The sequence below is a fragment of the Oryza brachyantha genome, chromosome 1 (assembly GCF_000231095.2).
Source record: "Oryza brachyantha chromosome 1, ObraRS2, whole genome shotgun sequence".
In the NCBI taxonomy this organism is placed as follows: Eukaryota; Viridiplantae; Streptophyta; class Magnoliopsida; order Poales; family Poaceae; genus Oryza; species Oryza brachyantha.
Window position 1 is genome coordinate 13,602,971 of NC_023163.2, and position 19,043 is coordinate 13,622,013.

Genomic DNA, 19,043 nt, shown 5'->3' on the forward strand with positions numbered 1-19,043 from the left:
GCTGGATAAAATATATTTCACAGCCACATATTTTTAGATGTTATTTTATTTATCCTTTCAATCATCTCTGTTGTTTTGCCTATATTATTATTTCATTATTAATTTCTTGCAGTATATATGGGATTATATATTAATTTCTAATCTATTAAAACTTGTGCCAAAGTCCTTACTTGTACTTGCCATTTAGGGATTGTTTAGTTCCCAATTTTTTTTCTAAAAACATCACATCGAATCTTCAAACATCTAAAGTAAGCATTAAATATATAAACATTAAAACTAATTACACAGTTATGGAGGAAACAATGAGACAAATTTTTGAGTCTAATTAGGACGTGATTAGCCATAAGTGCTACAGTAACCAACGTGTGCTAATGATGGATTAATTAGACTCAAAAAATTCGTCTCGCGGTTTCCAGATGGAATCTGAAATTTATTTTATAATTAGACTAAGTTTAATACTTCAAATATGTGTTTAAAGTTTTGATGTGATGTTTTTGAATTTTTTTTTGCGAACTAAACAACCCCTTAATCATTGGTCTACTTTACTATACGGGCTACTACTCCTGGATTAATTTTGTTACTTTTATAGCGAGACATTAGGTTTTTTTTCTCTTAAAGCCCCCCTAGTGTAATAAATTATTTGCTTCATTCTCACTATTTTACAAAATGACAATGCTGGAAGAAATATCAGTAACATGTTTGCTTTTAAGTAAGCTTCTTTATGACAGGCACAAGTGTACAAAAAAGAAATGGTGAAGCAATAGGTACTTATAGATAGCAACAAATAGATATAGCCGTTGAAAATAAAAAAAGAAAATATTGAACTATTTAAAATAAAAGAAACCATCAAATTATTCGAAATACACATATACAAGAAACAAATACATTAATAGTAGTACTAGTAGATATAACATTCAAACCACTGCAATGTTTCCCATACATGAATTTAGCTCTTGTTTAGTTCATAAAAAGTTTCTCCAAAAACATCACATCAAATCTTTGGACATTTAAATAAATTATTAAATATAGATAAAAAACTAATTGTACAGTTATGTAAAAAATCGCGAGACAAATTTTTTAAGACTAATTAGTGCATGATTAGCCAGAAGTGCTACAGTAACCAACATGTGCTAACGACGGATTAATTAGACTCAAAAGATTCGTCTCGTAGTTTCCAGGCGGAATCTGAAATTTGTTTTATAACTAGACAACGTTTAATACTTCAAATGTGTGTTCAAAAACTTGATTTGATGTTTTTGTAAAAAAAATTTGCAAACTAAACAACTCCTTATATGCTAGATTTTTTAAATAGTTACTAAATTGTCAAATACATTAATAGTAGTAGTAGATATAATATTCAAACCACTGCAGCGTTATATCTGAAAAATTTAGGCAGATTGTCAAAAGACAACCGTGCTAGTAAATTTAAACCAGCGTTTACGTTCTTGCTGAAAGCCGATGCAAAACTACCAAAGTTTGAGGTTTCAAAGCGGGACAAAAGTATATTCCGTGTCAAATTTTGGACGGTTTTCAAGAATCTAAATTTAAAACAGTAAAAATTAGACCAACATTTATCAAAATTTGGCAAAAACTACCATACCACTGAATCAGGATCTTGACACTCAACCGAGAAGATAAAACCCCGATCTAAACACACAAAACAGACCAGCACGAAACAGCCCTACATATACAAGCCAAAGCCAAACTTCTTCAACCCTACCGATGATGCCAGCTAAGCAGCAACCTGAAACCAAAAAAACGGATATACTACTGCCACAAAACGCAAGCCACCGACTGGTGGGTCCCGGGCGGGGTGGCCCACCTGCCAGCCGCACGGGCTTCCTGAGAACGGGGGCGCTTCGGATGCTCTTTCCAAAACTAGCCGTTGCGGCCTCGCTCCGGCCACTCACGCAAGTCACCCCGCTACGCTCCCTCGAACTCTCTCTTTCTCTCTCTCTCTCTCTCGTTTTTATTTCTATTATTATTATTTTCTTCTCTCTCTCTCTCTCTCTCTCGCCGCTGCGGCGCTTCCTCTCTCTCCTGTGCTACAAACAAAACGCACCGAGCCGAGCCGGAGAGAATTCAAACGGTACTGCGTCTACGTGGAGTGCTACTGCTGCTACGAGCGGTGGTGGTGGTGGTGGAGCAGCGGCGCATTGCAGGGCACCGCCCTTGACCCCGCGACGGCGAGAGGGTCTCCTCCTCCTCCTCCTCGGGTGCGCGCGGCGGCCTCGATCGGCGCTTCTCCGCGCGCGGGGGGGTCCCCATTCCCCGCCTGCGCTGGTGAGTGGTTTTCCTCAGCTGCTGCTGCTGCTTCTCCCGTGCGTCTCGGTCTCGCCGAGCCCTCTGCTTCCCCCCGCGGAGGTTTTTCCCCCGCCGGAAGGGAGGGTGGTGGTAAGGGGTGAGTTCCGATGCCGGCGGCAGCGGCGGAACCATCCGATCTGCCGCTGTGGCCTCTCGTGCTATGGCGCCCGCCGCCCGGCGGTTTCTCTCGCTCGCCGGTGCCGGTAGATTTTTTTTTTTTTGGAAGTTGGTTGGTTTGCCGCTCGCAAGTTGTGGGATGGTTCGTCCTTGTAAGGAATGCTGTTTATTTTGGCGCTAAACTCGCGGATCTTCTGTGAACTCAGTTACTAGATTGCGATTTCCATACATGAATCTACATGCCAGATTTTTTTTCTAGATCATATCTACTTGCTAGATTGAGATTTCCAAATATTAATCCACTTCGCCTCCCTCTCGTTTTATTCCTTACCAATTTTGCTTGTTCCTTCGTCTGATCTGAAATTGTGGGGGGTTTGTTTTTAGGGATTGAGAGACGCTGAGACGGGATCCGAAGTTTTCGAATTCGTTACCAATTTGTAATAGATCGAGCAACATCTGGTTGTGACCTGAGCGATGCGGATAACACATATTTTTTTGTGCGTGTGAGGATTACACTACAGCTTATTGGCACGGCTCTATTACGAAACTGAGTAATTTTAGCCCCTAGCTGTGATTTGAGGAAAAACACCCGCACATGTGCAAGATTTTGCTTGCCTTGTTTAGTGCTGTTCATTCATTCATTTTTTTTTTCATTTTGAAATTTAACATTAATGGTGGTTAGATCTCCGTGTAATACTACTCATAAATGATGAAGTAAAACATGTAATTTATTTCTTTTGCACTAAATGGTATATTTGTCGGTTTTGACTGTAATTAAGTAGTAATTTATTTCCTTTGTAATAGTGAAGTTATGTGTTTACTAGGTCAGCACAATTTTGCACAGTTTGCCAATATTACGGATAAATGTATGAAAAATTAAATCAGACCATTGTTGCCTTGTGCCAGATCTCAGTGCCTCCTGTCAACAAAGCTTGGTGAGAAGGCTGGGCCCCAGGCTTCAAGGAATTCTGCAGTTTACTGGACACTGAGGATAGCGAAATGGGTGCATCAAGGCCACCAAGCACCCCTGCATCAAAGATTGAGCGCACACCGATGTCGACACCAACACCTGGTGGCAGCTCTCGAGCCAAGGAGGAGAAGATTTTTGTCACTGTGAGGGTGCGACCATTGAGCAAGAAAGAGCTGGCCTTGAAGGACCAGGTGGCATGGGAGTGCGCTGATAACCAGACAATTTTGTACAAGGGCCCCCCACAGGATCGGGCTGCACCCACTTCTTACACTTTCGGTAGGCTTCCCAGTGATCAGTTCATGAGTGCATATCTCAAGCAATTTTGTTTGTAGTGACACTATTGATTAGGGACTCCATGTCTCAATCCTATAAGTTTGAAGTGACCTCAGTAGCTAAATTGACTAACTTTGATTCCGTCTTACCCTTCCAGATAAGGTGTTTGGGCCAGCTTCCCAGACAGATGTAGTGTATGAAGAGGGAGCTAAGGATGTTGCTATGTCTGCATTGACAGGCATTAATGGTAAACTAATACTCACTCTGCAGTTTTAGGAAAGTGGAATGGTCCTTTACCGACTCTTTATCCTTTACGTTCCTTTGTTTTGCAGCCACCATTTTTGCCTATGGTCAAACCAGCAGTGGTAAGACATTCACCATGAGAGGCGTCACAGAGAGTGCTGTAAATGATATATACAGGCACATAGAGAATGTGAGTTTTTATACATGGAGCAACAAATTCATGCAACTGAGCTGATTGCTTTCTAACATGTGCATAATACATAATTGTTTCTTGCTTTTGTTGATTGCATAGACTCCCGAGAGGGACTTCATCATCAAGATATCTGCTATGGAAATTTATAACGAGATTGTGAAGGATCTTCTACGACCTGAGTCTACTAATCTTCGCTTGTTAGATGATCCTGAGGTTTGTTTCCAGTTCGACACAATCTATGCACTGCCACTACATATTCTGTTTCATGTCATGATTACCCTGTAATAAATTGTTATGGTTCGACAGAAAGGAACCATCGTGGAAAAACTGGAAGAAGAAATTGCCAAAGATAGCCAACATCTTAGGCATCTAATCAGTATTTGCGAAGGTAACTATTATCTGTATATATAATCGCAAGCTACTTTTCTAGGAAGAACTAGAAGAAATGGGTAACATTAATTACTTTTCTTTGTTGACACGGTAGCCTTTTTGCTTATGTTGTATTGGTAACTGCAGAACAAAGACAGGTCGGGGAGACTGCACTAAATGACACCAGTTCACGCTCCCACCAGATCATTAGGCTGGTATATATAAAAATAATTCTCCACGTTCCTATTAGATCTTGTTCAATAAAGTGAGAGAAAATAATTATTGTGTATATCTCTATCCAGACAGTTGAGAGTAGGCTCCGTGAAGTGTCAGGATGTGTTAAATCTTTTGTGGCTAATCTGGTAAGCATAACGGCCTACTTTTGAAACGGTGTACTGGATGCTGTTTTCGAATTTCAATAATTTGAATTGCTTTTTCACAGAATTTTGTTGACCTTGCTGGAAGTGAACGAGCTGCACAAACACATGCAGTTGGTGCAAGACTGAAAGAAGGTTGCCACATAAATCGGAGCTTACTGACTCTGACTACTGTCATCAGAAAGCTAAGGTCTGGTTTTCTAAAAATTGAAAAAAACTGGGTCTTTTATTTATTACTCATGTTTTAGTTTCAATTCTAGTATTATCTGTTGATTTCTAATGATATCAGTATGTTAATGTATCTTAGCTCCTAATGAATTCATAGAACGTCCACAGAAAAATGTGCTAATGAGATGCATCAGATCAACAAATTCCCACTAGGCTGCTTTGTTTAGTGGGGGACACTTGTTCTGTAGTCTGTCGAATTGCCGCCATATTGCTCAGTCATTCTTCATTTCAAACTAATATGTGTTTTGTTAAAATCTCGTAGTAACAAGACAGATATATTGTTAAAAAGGCAAATTCTTGAATGTGTTGTCTAAGTGAAATTGGTATGCCAGCACTAACAAGCTGCGGCTTGTACTTGTTGTGTCATGAACATGTTAAACTAAACTGCTGAGTGCAATGACATTTATCATTCAGAATTTGTAAGGATTTTTACTGTTTATTGGTTTGAAAAGGAAAGTATATGGAAGAAGTCCATCTTTATTGGGAATATTAGCATACTAACTCCAAAATTCCCACTGCAGCTCGGATAGAAGAGGTGGACACATACCCTATCGAGACTCAAAGTTGACGCGCATTCTCCAACTTTCTTTGGGTGGAAATGCAAGAACAGCCATCATTTGTACCATGAGTCCAGCCCAAACACATGTAGAACAATCTAGAAATACTCTATTCTTTGCAACATGTGCCAAGGAAGTTACGAATAATGCAAAAGTTAATATGGTAAGAGTTGTGACTGTGGGGCATCATTTATTTACTTATTAGAATGTCAAGTCATGATCGCTTGGTACATACAGGTGGTATCAGATAAGCAGTTGGTGAAGCACCTTCAGATGGAAGTTGCTAGACTTGAAGCTGAACTGAGAACCCCTGATCGTGCCTCCTCTTCTGAGATAATTATAATGGAAAGGGACAGGAAGATTAGACAGGTAATTTCTATGCCCAAGGATGAAATTTCACTGGAATCATTTCCATTTTGTAACTGATCTAATTATGTGAACATTTCAGATGGAAATAGAGATGGAGGAACTCAAGCAGCAACGAGATAATGCACGGTCAAAACTTGTAGAATTACAAAAGAAGATGGGTGATAACCAGCCAGTAAGTATTTGCTCTTTTTCATCATCCAGAACTACATTCTTTCACTGTCAACCTAATCTTTCTGAAATCCGTTTTCCTCTTTTAGGGGTGGAATCCTTTTGACTCGCCACAAAGGACACGAAAATGCCTCACATTTTCTGGATCACTACAACCAAGTAACAAAATGAAGATGCGAAGCTCAGTTAGACAATCAGCCACTGCTCCATTTATGTTAAAGCATGAAATTCGCAAGCTTGAGCAGCTGCAACAGCAGCTTGAGGTTGAAGCTAACCGTGCTATTGAAGTACTGCACAAAGAAGTCGAATGCCATAAACATGGCAATCAAGATGCAGCAGAAACTATTGCTAAACTACAGGCTGAGATAAGGGAGATGCAATCTGTTAGAACTGACAGAGATGTTGAGATGATTACAGATGAAGGAAATGGATCTGATTTGAAAGAAGAAATTAGTAGACTTCATATGCAAGACAATGATATTGCAAAACTTGAGGCTAAATTAGAAAATGTACAGAGATCTATCGATAGATTGGTTATGTCTCTTCCAAATGTTAGCACACAGTGTAACGAGACTACACCAAAGTCCAACAGAGCAAAGAAGAAGAAGAGGATGCTTCTTCCACTGGGTGTGAGCAACATGAACAGACCAAATCTGATAAGAGCACCATGCTCTCCCCACTCTTCTAGCAGGCCTTTAGAGCCAGAAGTTGAGAATAGGGCTCCAGAGGGTGACACCGTGTCTCATGAAGGTTCAGAAAGGGCTACTCCTACTAAGAGTGAAGATACTGGAGATATATCATCACGTGATGAAACCCCACGCTATAGGCGATCCAGCTCAGTGAACATGAAAAAAATGCAGAAGATGTTCCAAAATGCTGCTGAAGAGAATGTTAGAAACATCCGGGCTTACGTCACTGAACTGAAGGAGAGAGTTGCAAAACTTCAATACCAAAAGCAGCTGCTCGTCTGTCAGGTTCTGATGTTTATCTTGCATACATAATCAATTGTTGTTCATGAAAACGATATCTTGTTTCACCGCTAAAACATGTTTTCTTGCGATCTTCCTACAGGTCTTGGAGTTGGAATCAAATGAAGGCAAGACAAATGACATGGAAGACGATTCAGAGGAAAATGCAGGATCTCTACAGGATGGTCCTGATTCATGGGATAAATTATTTAAGGAGCAGATGCAGCACATTATCCAGCTGTGGGATCTGTGTCATGTATCAATCATACATAGGACCCAGTTCTACTTATTATTCAGGGGGGATAGGGCCGATCAGATATATATTGAAGTCGAGGTTAGAAGACTGTCATGGTTGCAACAGCATTTTGCTGAGGTAGGAGATGCAAGTCCTGCAGCTGGTGATGACTCTGCCATCTCTTTAGCCTCAAGGTAAGCAATTATGTTAAACCTTTTATGTCTCAGTTCTGCATATTATGTCCAGAGCAAGAAAATAATGCTGGAAAGTCTAGAGAAGACCTAATATGGATAAACCCTAATGGATGTTGATGGAAGCAAAACCCAGCTGTCTGTTATTGCAGATGGGAGCTTAGTTCTCTGATAAAAAAAAAACATTATCATGAATGTTCTTCCAAGTCCAATGTTTCACTAGTCATAACTGAATATCCAATCATCGTACAGATAACTAATTATCTGCTGTCACGTTGCAGCATTAAGGCGTTGAGGAATGAGCGAGAATTCCTCGCGAGAAGGATGGGCTCAAGGCTGACAGAAGAAGAGCGAGAGCGCCTCTTCATCAAATGGCAGGTGCCACTGGAGGCGAAGCAGCGGAAGCTCCAGCTTGTGAACAGGCTTTGGACAGACCCCAACGACCAAGCTCACATCGAGGAGAGCGCCGACATAGTGGCCCGGCTGGTTGGTTTCTGTGAGGGTGGTAACATCAGCAAGGAGATGTTTGAGCTCAATTTTGCAGTGCCTGCAAGTAGGAAGCCATGGCTGTTGGGTTGGCAGCCCATCTCAAACATGATCAGGGAGAAGACACAGCTTTGGTAAGCAGAGATGTGTTCAGCTTCCTTACAATGAGGTGTCATACAATCTCATAAAAATTGGTGCTCTGGACTGGTTGATTTGACCAAAGGGGAGAAGTGGCTGAGCTTCTGGGTTGGTCAAGGCCAGGATTGATCAGGGTGAGAACTGATGCGAGCATGGTGCCAACATGCTTGTCTGTGCAGAATCAACTTCTCTTCAACCTGTATTCTTTTATCTCAATCTCCAGTGTAGAGAGACTTGAATGCTCTGATATTCTTTATTATGTAGTTTTAAGAAATGATCATGTTTCAACTTCTCTCCAAAATTTATTGTCATGTTCGTCTTGGTATATGGTTAAAATGTGAATTATTTAGTGAATGCGTTGAGGAATAGTTTCACTACTGTCTCACGCATACTCCCTTTGTCCCAAAAAAACGAATTCTCCGGTTTCCGTGTTCAATATTTAACCATCCGTCTTATTTAAAAAAAAATTCAGGAAATTAAAAAAAATTAGTCACATATAAAGTACTATTCATAATTTATCATCTAATAAAAACAAAAATATCAATTGAAAAAAAATTGAATAAGACGAAGAGTAAAAAATCGAAGGTAAAAAGTAAAAAATTGGTTTATTTTGAGATGAAGGGAGTATAAATTAATAGTAGTACACACCAATGGAATCCAATTCCAATTTTGTGATTCTGGCCCTAGCATAAGTATAATCGATCGTAAAATTTAAATCTGGTATTGCAACATTGGAAATCCATTAACTCGTTAGCTCATCAGTCACAATCCAATTAGAGGTTTTCTTTACCATCCTTGACAAAGTAAAAATTTCTCGTCCAAATAATAACCAAGTTCTTCAGTTGAGGAAAATATCCAAGATCCTTAGCTGACATTACTACAGAAATGGAAGTTCATTTGTAAAACTTTTAAAACTTTCACCATTAATAATTCATTGAATGCTTAGTTTTTTTGTTAAACTTTGTATTATATGTTATAAACATCTTAATAATTGATAGTCCAAGTTTTCAAATGTTCTGTTTGCCGGATCTTGTTGTAAACATCAAATATTTATCATCAGATTGAGTAATTGATAGCATTTTTGGTCTCATAAAGATAAAAGTTGAGTGTCCTTAATGTGATATGTGGGAGATTGTTATGATAATTTCTTACATAAATATAATGAGCCTCATATTTTTGCTTCTACTTATGTTTATAAGTCAAAATTTATATTTTTTAACCTTACATTTAGAGTGGATTTTGGGTTTTTATGGAGGTTTATTTTCCAGTCTTGTCTTTTCGATCCATAAGAACACATATATAATTTTTTTGTTTACAAATTATTTTCCAATTGCAAATATGATGCTTAGTTTTTCACTCAATAAGCTAAACAATTGCTCCTAATGATACTCCCTAAGAAATATCTTTACGTTGCAACAAAAGGAGTGCTACCTTCATCCCATAATAACTTCATTTTTCAATTTCTATCTCCAACGTTTGACCATTCATTTTATTTAGAAAATTTTATATAAAAACATAAAAAAATTAGTCACGCATAAAGTATTATTCATGTTTTATCATCTAGTAATAATAAAAATATTAATCGCAAAAAAATACAAACAAGACGAATAGTCAAAACATTGTACCTAAAATTAAAAAAAATGAACTTATTTTGGAACGGGGTGGTAACTAACAAGGTACTCCTATTGCTTTAGAAAATCAAATCTTTGCACGCTGATTCAATTCACAGCCATAGTTTTAATTCATATTATACTTCCTAATCAGCATATTTTTTGTAGTGCCTATGCGAACATATTTTTATTTAATTATAAAAATATTGGTAATGCCAAGTTTTTTTGGGTAATCCAAACAGTAACACAAACTTATTGTTTGATCTGACTTTTTTCTTTGGCGTGTTTGACTTTTAAATTTATCTTTGATGACGGGAAAATCGGAACGGTCCTACGGTAGGATGTATTTTCCACCAATCGTTTGAGACAACTTAATTTAATTTAAAAATGCGAGAAAAAATAAATAAAAATCAGAAATGTGAGTCCATTACTTTTAGGATTCATACATTTACATAGAAATCCTGTTAATTACATCTCCGAGAAGAAAACCCCTGATTAAGAATTCCAACATAAATAAATAAAGATTACATGGATGATATAAAGCTAAAAAGGGAAATTTATCCTAGAGCTCCTAATGTTTGTTGAGCCAAGTATGCATGCGTATGGCAGTATTTTTATTTGTAGGGTCTACGCTGGCAGCACCTGTAGATGGCATGGTCGGTTTAGTATATATATATATATTCAAGTTCATTACCATTTAATATAAATGGATTTAAATTTAGGGAGACAGGATATATTAAAAATGTGAAATAGAGGTATTCATTTCTTAGAGCATCTCTAGCAGTTGACTATTTGGCTCTCCAAGCTAAAATTTATCAATTTTCATAAAAATCTGCAATCCAACTGACTTGCCAATCAGATGGCCCAGCCATCCAACTAACCAAACTAGTCCTCCCACTTGTCAAAGTTGGCAAGTGAAATCAGATTTGTCATATGTGAGCCCCACGTATGAGGCCCACACTACACCTTCCCCATCCCTCCTCCCAGCCACTAGTTCTTATCCCTCTGCCGTTGTCGCCAACTCCCATCCGACTAGGCCGCTGCCACCGCCGTCCAAGAAGTAAAACGAGGCCATTGCCGCTCCCCTCTGGATCTGCTGCCAAGCCGCCGCTGTCGCCGCCACCCAAGAAGTAAAACGAGGCCATTGCCGCTCCCCTCTGGATCTGCTGCCAAGCCGCCGCTGTCGTCGTCGTCCGGATCTGTCTGGCCAGACCATCGCCGCTCCCCTCTCTAGTTCATTGTCAGGACTAGGAGTCCGCCGCCCTCCGCAGGCTGCCGCCCTTCGCGCCGTGCCTAGCCGTGACCGCCGCCCTAGCGTGGATTCGACCGAGTGGCATGGACTCGAGAAAGAAAAAAAAAGAATGGGTACAAAGGCTAACACATGGATCCCACTGTCATAGACTCAAAATAGAGAGTATAGATAGAGATGCTGTTGGAATAAACAACAAATTTGACTTGATAAATAAAATAGAGAGTTGACCAAATAAACATTTAGAAAGTCAAATTTAAAGACTATTGGAGATGCTCTTATGTGTCATGTCCATTAGCAATGGCCATCTTAGATACAACAATATAAGTTACCACCTTTCTCTATCTGTAATAATTTCTACTGGATGATACCCTGCGCATTGATGCGGGAGAACTGTATGATAATATATTAGATATGTAAAAAATAGTTCTTACGTACTATATAATATTTTTCATGTGTTTATATATTTTTGTGTATTTACCAATTATCCATAGGTTATAAATAGTTAGTTTGTATGGTGTGCCTTTTGGGGAAAAGATACAATTTACACTGTTGATGGATTATCCCAAGGCTAAAAACAATTGAGGTATGTGAAGAGATACAATTTACGCTCTTGATGTATCATCCTAAGGCTAAAAACAAATGATATGATGTAGCTTAATTTACACCCTTGATGTATCATCCTAAGGCAAAAACAATTAAGGTGATGTGGCTTCATTAGAGAAGAGAGAATGACATTGGGGCAATTTTGTTCTTACTCATGTTTCGGAGTCTAATACTGATTTTACCCACTTTTTTAGAGTTTTCATTTTTACCCCTGTTATTTTTACCCCTGTTTTTATCGCCTGCTCTTTTGCCCTTGTAAATCACAGCAGTATATACAACAATAGGACAAAAAATCAAATGACAAAAAAACATGGCTAAAAATGAAATTCCCGAAAAGGGTAAAAGAGTACTTTTACCTTTAAGTTAACACCGTTAGGTCTCTATATCCAAAAGAGAGGCAGATTGTTGGTTCAATTAAAAAAACATGAGTAAAAATGAAAATCATAAAAAAGAGGGGTAAAATCAGTATTAGAATCTGAGACAGAGATAAGAACGAAATTGTCCCTACTTTATAGAAAGTAGGGATTATGTAATTTTTTTATGGTCACACCAACAAATGTACACATGATTTATTTGATCCATTTTCTACCGTTAAATGTATATATCCAATGGTCCAGAATGATCTAAAATATATCTCTCTTGCAATCCTACAGAAGACACAACCCTAACCATTCTTTCCTAGTCACTGAGGCGAAATGAAAGTTATCCCTCCCACGCAAGCCGCCCAACGAAAGGAGTAAACGGCGCCACGCCCAATCTCCTGGCCGTTGCCGCGCCAACGCCTGCTCTCTCGGCCTTTGCCGCGCCCACGCCCGATCTCCCTGACGGCCCCGGTACCACCGCCTGTGCCTGACCGAGAGCCGACCGCCTCCGACCGGTCGGCGCCCCGATGCAGACCGCCGCCTCCACTCCCGGCCGCCGCCCACCACGCTCCAACAGGCTGCCGCCGCCGCTACCAGGTACGCAATGTCACGTGGCGGAAGACCGGCTTTCTCGATTGATCCGTGCCTGCTGCATTTAGCTATAGCCTTCAGTTATATTTGAGTGATTGGGTATGTATGCATGCTTGATTGCTTGAATTTGTCTATGTACAATATGGATGATCGGGTGTTAATTTTAGCAGCACCTGTAATATATGCTTGTTCTATTACCCATCACTGTTAATTTTAAACCCTTGATTGGAACTATCAATTCTTCAGCATTGAACTATTGGACATGGGATTAAGATGAATTTATGTTCTTATGGTGGATGCTTATGTTGTGTGTTCACTTGCATTCGGATATATTGTTCCCTCTTACCGATACTTAGGTTACATTATGGCTTGAAGTTAATTTTCATCGAATGAGATCGATTTGGGCATCTGTGAGGATATATGGTCTAACTTGTGCATCGCTTTGTGTTATTAGCTATGGAGGTTGACTCTTTGTCTAAGCTCATTACCACTAGGAGTTTGATTCTGGAAACTATGGATAATTTTTGCCACCTCTTGTGAAATTGCTTATCTGCCGGTCATTAGTTATTCTTGATCTGTGAATCACATTAAATTTGGTACTGTGTGATGGGGAAATAGATTTTGGATTAATAATCGATTGTGCTATTCAGGGCTTGAGTTAATTTTGTTCTTCTGTGTAGCTATGGTTAATTATATTCGTGTTTGACGTTTACATGTATAATAAGTTCTGCTGGAAGCTTATGGTATAATCTTAAAAGTTGCATGTGCTACAGTCCTGTAAACCACCTGTTATTTTTCTGTTATAGCGATATTAGGGCCATAAATGAATGAGAGTTTTTTTATTACGAACTTTGGCAATGAAGTTTACATCTCTTTCTTTTACTGTATTATAACTGCTATCATTTCAAAATTTTCAGATCATGATTATTGTTCCGGCATTAGCAATTTCAACTATGTACTTATCATTTTGTTGGTTTCTTTTGCTTTCAGGGCAGGAGGATCACCATGACCATATATATGTAATATGTCCCTATTCTCTTGTACACATCAGACATCATGATCCAAAGTGAGGATTTGAATGCCTGTTAAGATCTTAGGTAACATATGCCTAACAATTTTTTAAGTAAGAGAATTAAGATGCTATGAGTACAACTTTATGGTATGATGCTATGAGTATATGAGTTCTGAATGTTTTAAATTTTGTTTTCAGGTTCCCTAAAAGCTTAAGGAGAAATGGAACTCTACCAAGCAGCAGCGATACCCACTGATGTTCTATAGCGTCAGTGGCAGAATCACCTATCAATGATGGTCCATAGAGGCCATGGCGTTGATGACACAACCGTCATTTTGGACAGGTCAAGCTTCACTGTTTCTTCAGCTGATTTTACCTCAAACTTTTGTTCTAACAATTTATACCTTAGAGGTTGGTACTGAATATTCACTCTAGATGAATTAGTTCCTGATCATTACGTACTTTGAATGCACATTTGGTATTAAATTTATATTCAAAGTGGGATTTGATTAGGATAGATACTTGTATGAGCTAGGCTCTCATTTGGTGCAATTGAATGAAGCATATGGTTTGCCTATTGGCATTTCTTCACATGTATAGGATTTTCTATGTATTTTCGATTGTCAATTTACCAAGTAATGTTTGATTTAATTCATTCAGGTTGTTACGTATATTGTACGTGCACGATTACTAGTTGGTATAAAAATGAGCAGTGCCTCATTCCTCACTTCATCTTTTCACAATGCGCCAGCTTAGAAACCACACCAAAAGACTCTTTTGTCGCAATACATGTCCCAACGACATCTTTTGTTGCAAAAGACTTTTCATCTTTTCAACGTTCCTTTTAGATACCACAACAGAAATAATTCGCATGCACAAGTTGAATAGGTTAACATATAGTCTTGTCTGGCAAGAATAGGAACATAATGCAAAATAGGTCGCAAAAACCTATCATTCATCGAATGAAGTACATTTTTAGTTGAACAATCCTTTTAACAGCTCGCATAGTCATCAACACTATAATATAGCTGGGAGTCACAAACCACATGGTACGTGCAAAACTTGCTGGTAATCAGTCAAATACAACTTCCATAGCAACAATCCAATGAAACACAACATGCTGCATAAATATGACAATATGATAGAACACGCAACATGATTCCATTTCATTACTCTTCCATAAGATTCTCTTCGGTCTGCTGCTGAGAAACTTTGACCACGACCTTTGTTTTTTGTGCGGAGAGCACATCTTTCTTTGGGAGCATTTGAATATCCTGTTCCAATTCCTTAGCATCTCTCTCACGTTCCTTTGTCTTACCCTGTTTTTGCCTGTTAAAAATTCAGTGAGCATTGAGCAAAGAGATACTTTCAAGAACAGAAAGACCGAACCAAAATACAGACAGATGCCAACCTCTCTGTAATATGTTTCTTCTGCCGATCATGTCTAATCTTTGTAATAAGAGGGATAGCCTTAAGTGTTTGTTCAGTAACATTCCGGTCATAGCGCTCTGGCCTGTTCCTCTTCCTCTCAAACTCAAAGGTGGAGTCCTGATTGATTTAATCAAACAATTCAGATGTGATTCACAGAGTACAAAATGTGTTCTCAACTTAGTACTGAAGAAAATAGAAGTAGCAAGATAATACCTGCGTCATGTCCTTCCCATGCAAGCACCTGTATGCTTTTGTCCATTTAACCTTACGAGGATTCCTCTTCATCTTGAAATTTTTATGGCATTTTGACCGGCAAAAGCGAAAGATCTGCAAAGGATAGAAAGAAATGATGTTACAGTGTGCCCGACAAAATACAGCATGAAACATTGCAGAATTTAAAATTGCAATGCTTCCGATATAAATTGTTATTTAAAGAAGAATGCAAGATGGTATTGGTACAACTACATACATTGCAAAATGTAAAAACATGCATAAGAAGAAAATTGCGATGCTTCCAATATAAATTGTTATTTAAGAAGAAAGCAAGATGGTATAAGTATGATTATTCGATATTGCAAAATGTAAAGGGATGCACAAAAAGGTAGATATTACTCAAATATATCAAATAGAGAGCAGCTGTGCTATTCTGGATTTACTTTTTGACCAGAGAAAGTTAAACTATGCCTTTGTAGTATTGTGCGAGTTATCACAGATCAGAGCATTAACCAAAAAAAAGCAGCACAACAAGCTAATGGACTGAAAACCAGCAAGGGAAGTCAGCCCACATATCAATTTAATTACTTTTACTATATATGGTGTAAAAATATTCAGATGTTATAGCGGCTTATTTTGAACGAACAGCGTTGTTATCCAAACAGGGCTCAGCTTTTAGCATCCATCACTACTCCAACCACAAAATAGAAGAGAAAAGGATTGAATCAGAAACATATATAAAAAATCAAAATAAGTAAATAACAAATTTTACAATGGTTATGTGCCCACTTAATTCATTGATACTACGAAACAAAGAAACAAGGCAAAATATGTGAAGTACTTCGATCCATTTGGGAGTGCAATAGATTCCTAAGAGTCCAATAATTTGCTTATAATACTACGGCAACAAAAAGTTTGAGCAGTTTTTGTGACAGAAAACACTTATGAAAACCATATATTTGATTGCAAAAATCAACATTCTGCCCTCTACCTCTTTCTTCTGAAAAGTGAAAAACTGAGAACTGAACCAGCAGGCAGCAGCCGTTACATTCATCCTAGCCTTTCACAAAACCTAGTATTTTTTCCATAGGTATAAATATGCACTACAAGGATCAAGTTCATCATATACTGATAGCTAGATATCCTATCATATACCTTTCCATAAAAAAAATGCTACAAAGAACTACAAAACACGTTAAGCTTATCTAAATTCAAAGCACTAGAGCAGTGTTATCTAAATTCCTTCAGTCAGATACTGCGGTGTTCAAATTCTGTAGCGTGCAAACAAGACTAATTTCCTCCTCAAGAGGACCCACGAACAGAAGGGAGCGCTTCTCAATCTCCAAACGGAACATGATGCGTCTCAGAAAGAACAGACAAGGGAGGAGGACCACCCCACGAACCTTGGCGTCGTTGCGGACGAACTGGATGCCGTGGCCGGGGTAGATGGTGGAGGAGCAGAACCAGCACTTCTCCAACCTCATCGCGCCGCCCCGCTTCCTTGGATGCTGCTCCTGCTACTGCCGCACAAAGAAAAATCTCCGGTAAGACAACGCGCCGGAGAACAAGCTCGCACCCCAGCAATCTGGTTGCGGACCGCGCGGAAAAGAGGAGGAGGCACCCACACCAAACCCTAGGTGGAGACTGGAGGGGCGGCCGCGATGGTGGCGGCGCCGGGACGAGAGAGAGGGGTGCAAAGGTTCGCGACGAGGGTTTACTAGCACGGCACCACGTCGGCCGGGCCTGCATGGGCCGAATATTTTTGGCCCATTAGACTCATAGGAAATTGTCAATTCTTCTTTTTCTATATTATTTTTTACTAACTTTTGTCAAAAAAATATTTATTTATTAGTACGAGATTTTGTTAAACTTTATTAAATTACGATAAGTAGGTATTTTTTAAATTTGTAGTTTAAATAAAAAAAATGATATACATAGATTTTTCTCGAAATGTTCTGCCATAGTATCGTTAATTTATTTGGTTTTATAAATTTACTCTAACAAAAAATTGGTTGTCGGAATTTTATAGGTTTGACTAAATATTATTCCAAGTTACAAATATTTTGATGGGAGGGAATAACATTTAAAATATATATTTATTTTATAAGGGACTGTCTAGAGAATTTTCGACGAATAATTGTGCCGAAATCTGTCAGATTTTTTGTCAATCCTGAACGATACCGAACGACCAAAGACAAGTGGGCCTCCAACTACGAAGCTTATCTGGACAGTACTGCCTGGTAATCGGGGACGTTGTTTGGACTTCATTTCCTCAAATAGTCCAATCATATGATTAAAACTAGTTGATGTCCCGTGCGTTGTTGCTGGCATATTAGAAATTTTAAAAATTTAAACATTAGTATGAATGATTGGTATACGTGCAGTTTTAGATTTGTAATGGAAATCATACACCACTTAAGAATTTGAATTTGTAATGGATTGCAACAGCATGAGGCCGAGGTAACCGATGTGCTTCTCGGGGACTGCGTGACGGCGATAAGCTTGAGGCACTCCATCGAAGTGGGTGGGGATACCCGAGCATGTGAATGAACATGAGCTTGGCCATGTTCCCGTGCCAGTAGTCGTTGCCCCCCTCGTTGATGGCCGCTTGTATCGCCGCACACTCTAGCCGTACCATCGCCCGCTCCTTCGTCGCCATCTTGCACGCGTTTATCGCCCGTATCATATCCCTGCATCAACATCAGCAGCATCACCACTATGTTTTTTAGCACATGCCCTCACCGGATCTGAGAAGATGAAGCGAGAGGGGTGGGAGGAGAGCTCACGTGCGGCGTGGACGGCGTGAGGATGATGGTGGGCTTTTTTTGGCTGAGGGATGGTGGGCTTGACACGTGGCGAAAATCTAGAGCTCACCAGATTTGATTGGACAGTTGTCATTTAACAATGATGTGGCCTCCTAGAAATCAAACTTTGTGAGTGAAGGACACCATATAAACAAATGGACATACTTCCTAACCAGGGTTGAAATTTTTAATCGGGAGAGCTCCCATAACTTATGGCATTAAAGAAAATATATTGCATAGTTTATTTGTTAGATCAATATATTGCATAGTTTAAATTCACTAATTTAAAACGAAAATCAGTGTATTGTAACTAGGGTATACTTTACACTGCAACTACAGCGGAAGTACAATATACCCACACTTAACTCAATCAAGATACGCTTGTTGCTACGTATTTCAATAACATTTGCCCACACTCTCACTTGGTATTGGTAAAGGTATAGTTGTCTCAATCTGTGGCCAAGGGGTCGAATCCACGTTGATATTTTGTTTAGCGATCTCATATTTATATATCTATATATCCTAAACTCTGTTATTATGAAAAGACTATAGCTTAGTGGTTATCAGGATCTCAGTAGCACTTGATGTCCTAGATTCGACTCCTTGTTAGAGGATTATTCCAGGATTCTAAAGGCATTGTCATCTACCCCTATTAAGTTGGAACCGGATCCTGCTGAGAAATTCAACTTTTTGCCACTCGCTGTCTATGACACGTGGGTCCTTATGAGTCTATGACATGTGGGTCTAGTGACAAATCTATTACGAACATTGGTAAGAGTGGCAAAAAGTTAAATGCCCCGATCCTGCTAATGCAAAGGGTGGCATTAGCTTCAACCCTATACATCCATCTTCATCCAATGGCTACAGCGAGCTCTAGTGCCTTTCTAGCTTAATTATTTTTTTCCCCTTCCATGTTGTGCTATTAATACATGACCATTCGAAGATATCGACCTTTTTACTTCTTATGTAAAATCACTAA

General features: G+C 39.0%; 2 protein-coding genes and 1 long non-coding RNA gene across 3 annotated transcripts; 2 read left to right on the top strand and 1 right to left on the bottom strand.

The window, feature by feature from the left end:
- Positions 1-3,341: 3,341 nt before the first annotated feature.
- LOC102716170 (kinesin-like protein KIN-7A) lies at positions 3,342-8,611 on the top strand. Its single transcript, XM_006644164.3, has 14 exons — positions 3,342-3,667; positions 3,822-3,911; positions 3,997-4,097; positions 4,200-4,313; positions 4,407-4,488; positions 4,617-4,684; positions 4,772-4,831; positions 4,912-5,036; positions 5,596-5,794; positions 5,869-6,000; positions 6,080-6,172; positions 6,258-7,142; positions 7,240-7,565; positions 7,844-8,611. The coding sequence occupies exons 1-14, from the start codon at positions 3,421-3,423 to the stop codon at positions 8,184-8,186; spliced, it is 2,865 nt and encodes a 954-aa protein (XP_006644227.1). The 5' UTR covers positions 3,342-3,420; the 3' UTR covers positions 8,187-8,611.
- A 3,787-nt stretch (positions 8,612-12,398) lies between these two features.
- On the top strand, positions 12,399-14,241 carry LOC107305045. Its single transcript, XR_001551156.2, has 3 exons — positions 12,399-12,610; positions 13,595-13,701; positions 13,815-14,241. It is a non-coding gene; the product is annotated as an uncharacterized LOC107305045 (long non-coding RNA).
- Positions 14,242-14,570: 329 nt separating this feature from the next.
- Positions 14,571-16,973, bottom strand: LOC102716453 (probable ribosome biogenesis protein RLP24). The gene is made up of 5 exons (XM_006644165.2): positions 16,886-16,973; positions 16,664-16,780; positions 15,261-15,374; positions 15,028-15,164; positions 14,571-14,945 (listed from the first exon to the last, which is right to left on the bottom strand). The coding sequence occupies exons 2-5, from the start codon at positions 16,742-16,744 to the stop codon at positions 14,786-14,788; spliced, it is 492 nt and encodes a 163-aa protein (XP_006644228.1). The 5' UTR covers positions 16,745-16,780; positions 16,886-16,973; the 3' UTR covers positions 14,571-14,785.
- Between the last annotated feature and the right edge of the window lie 2,070 nt (positions 16,974-19,043).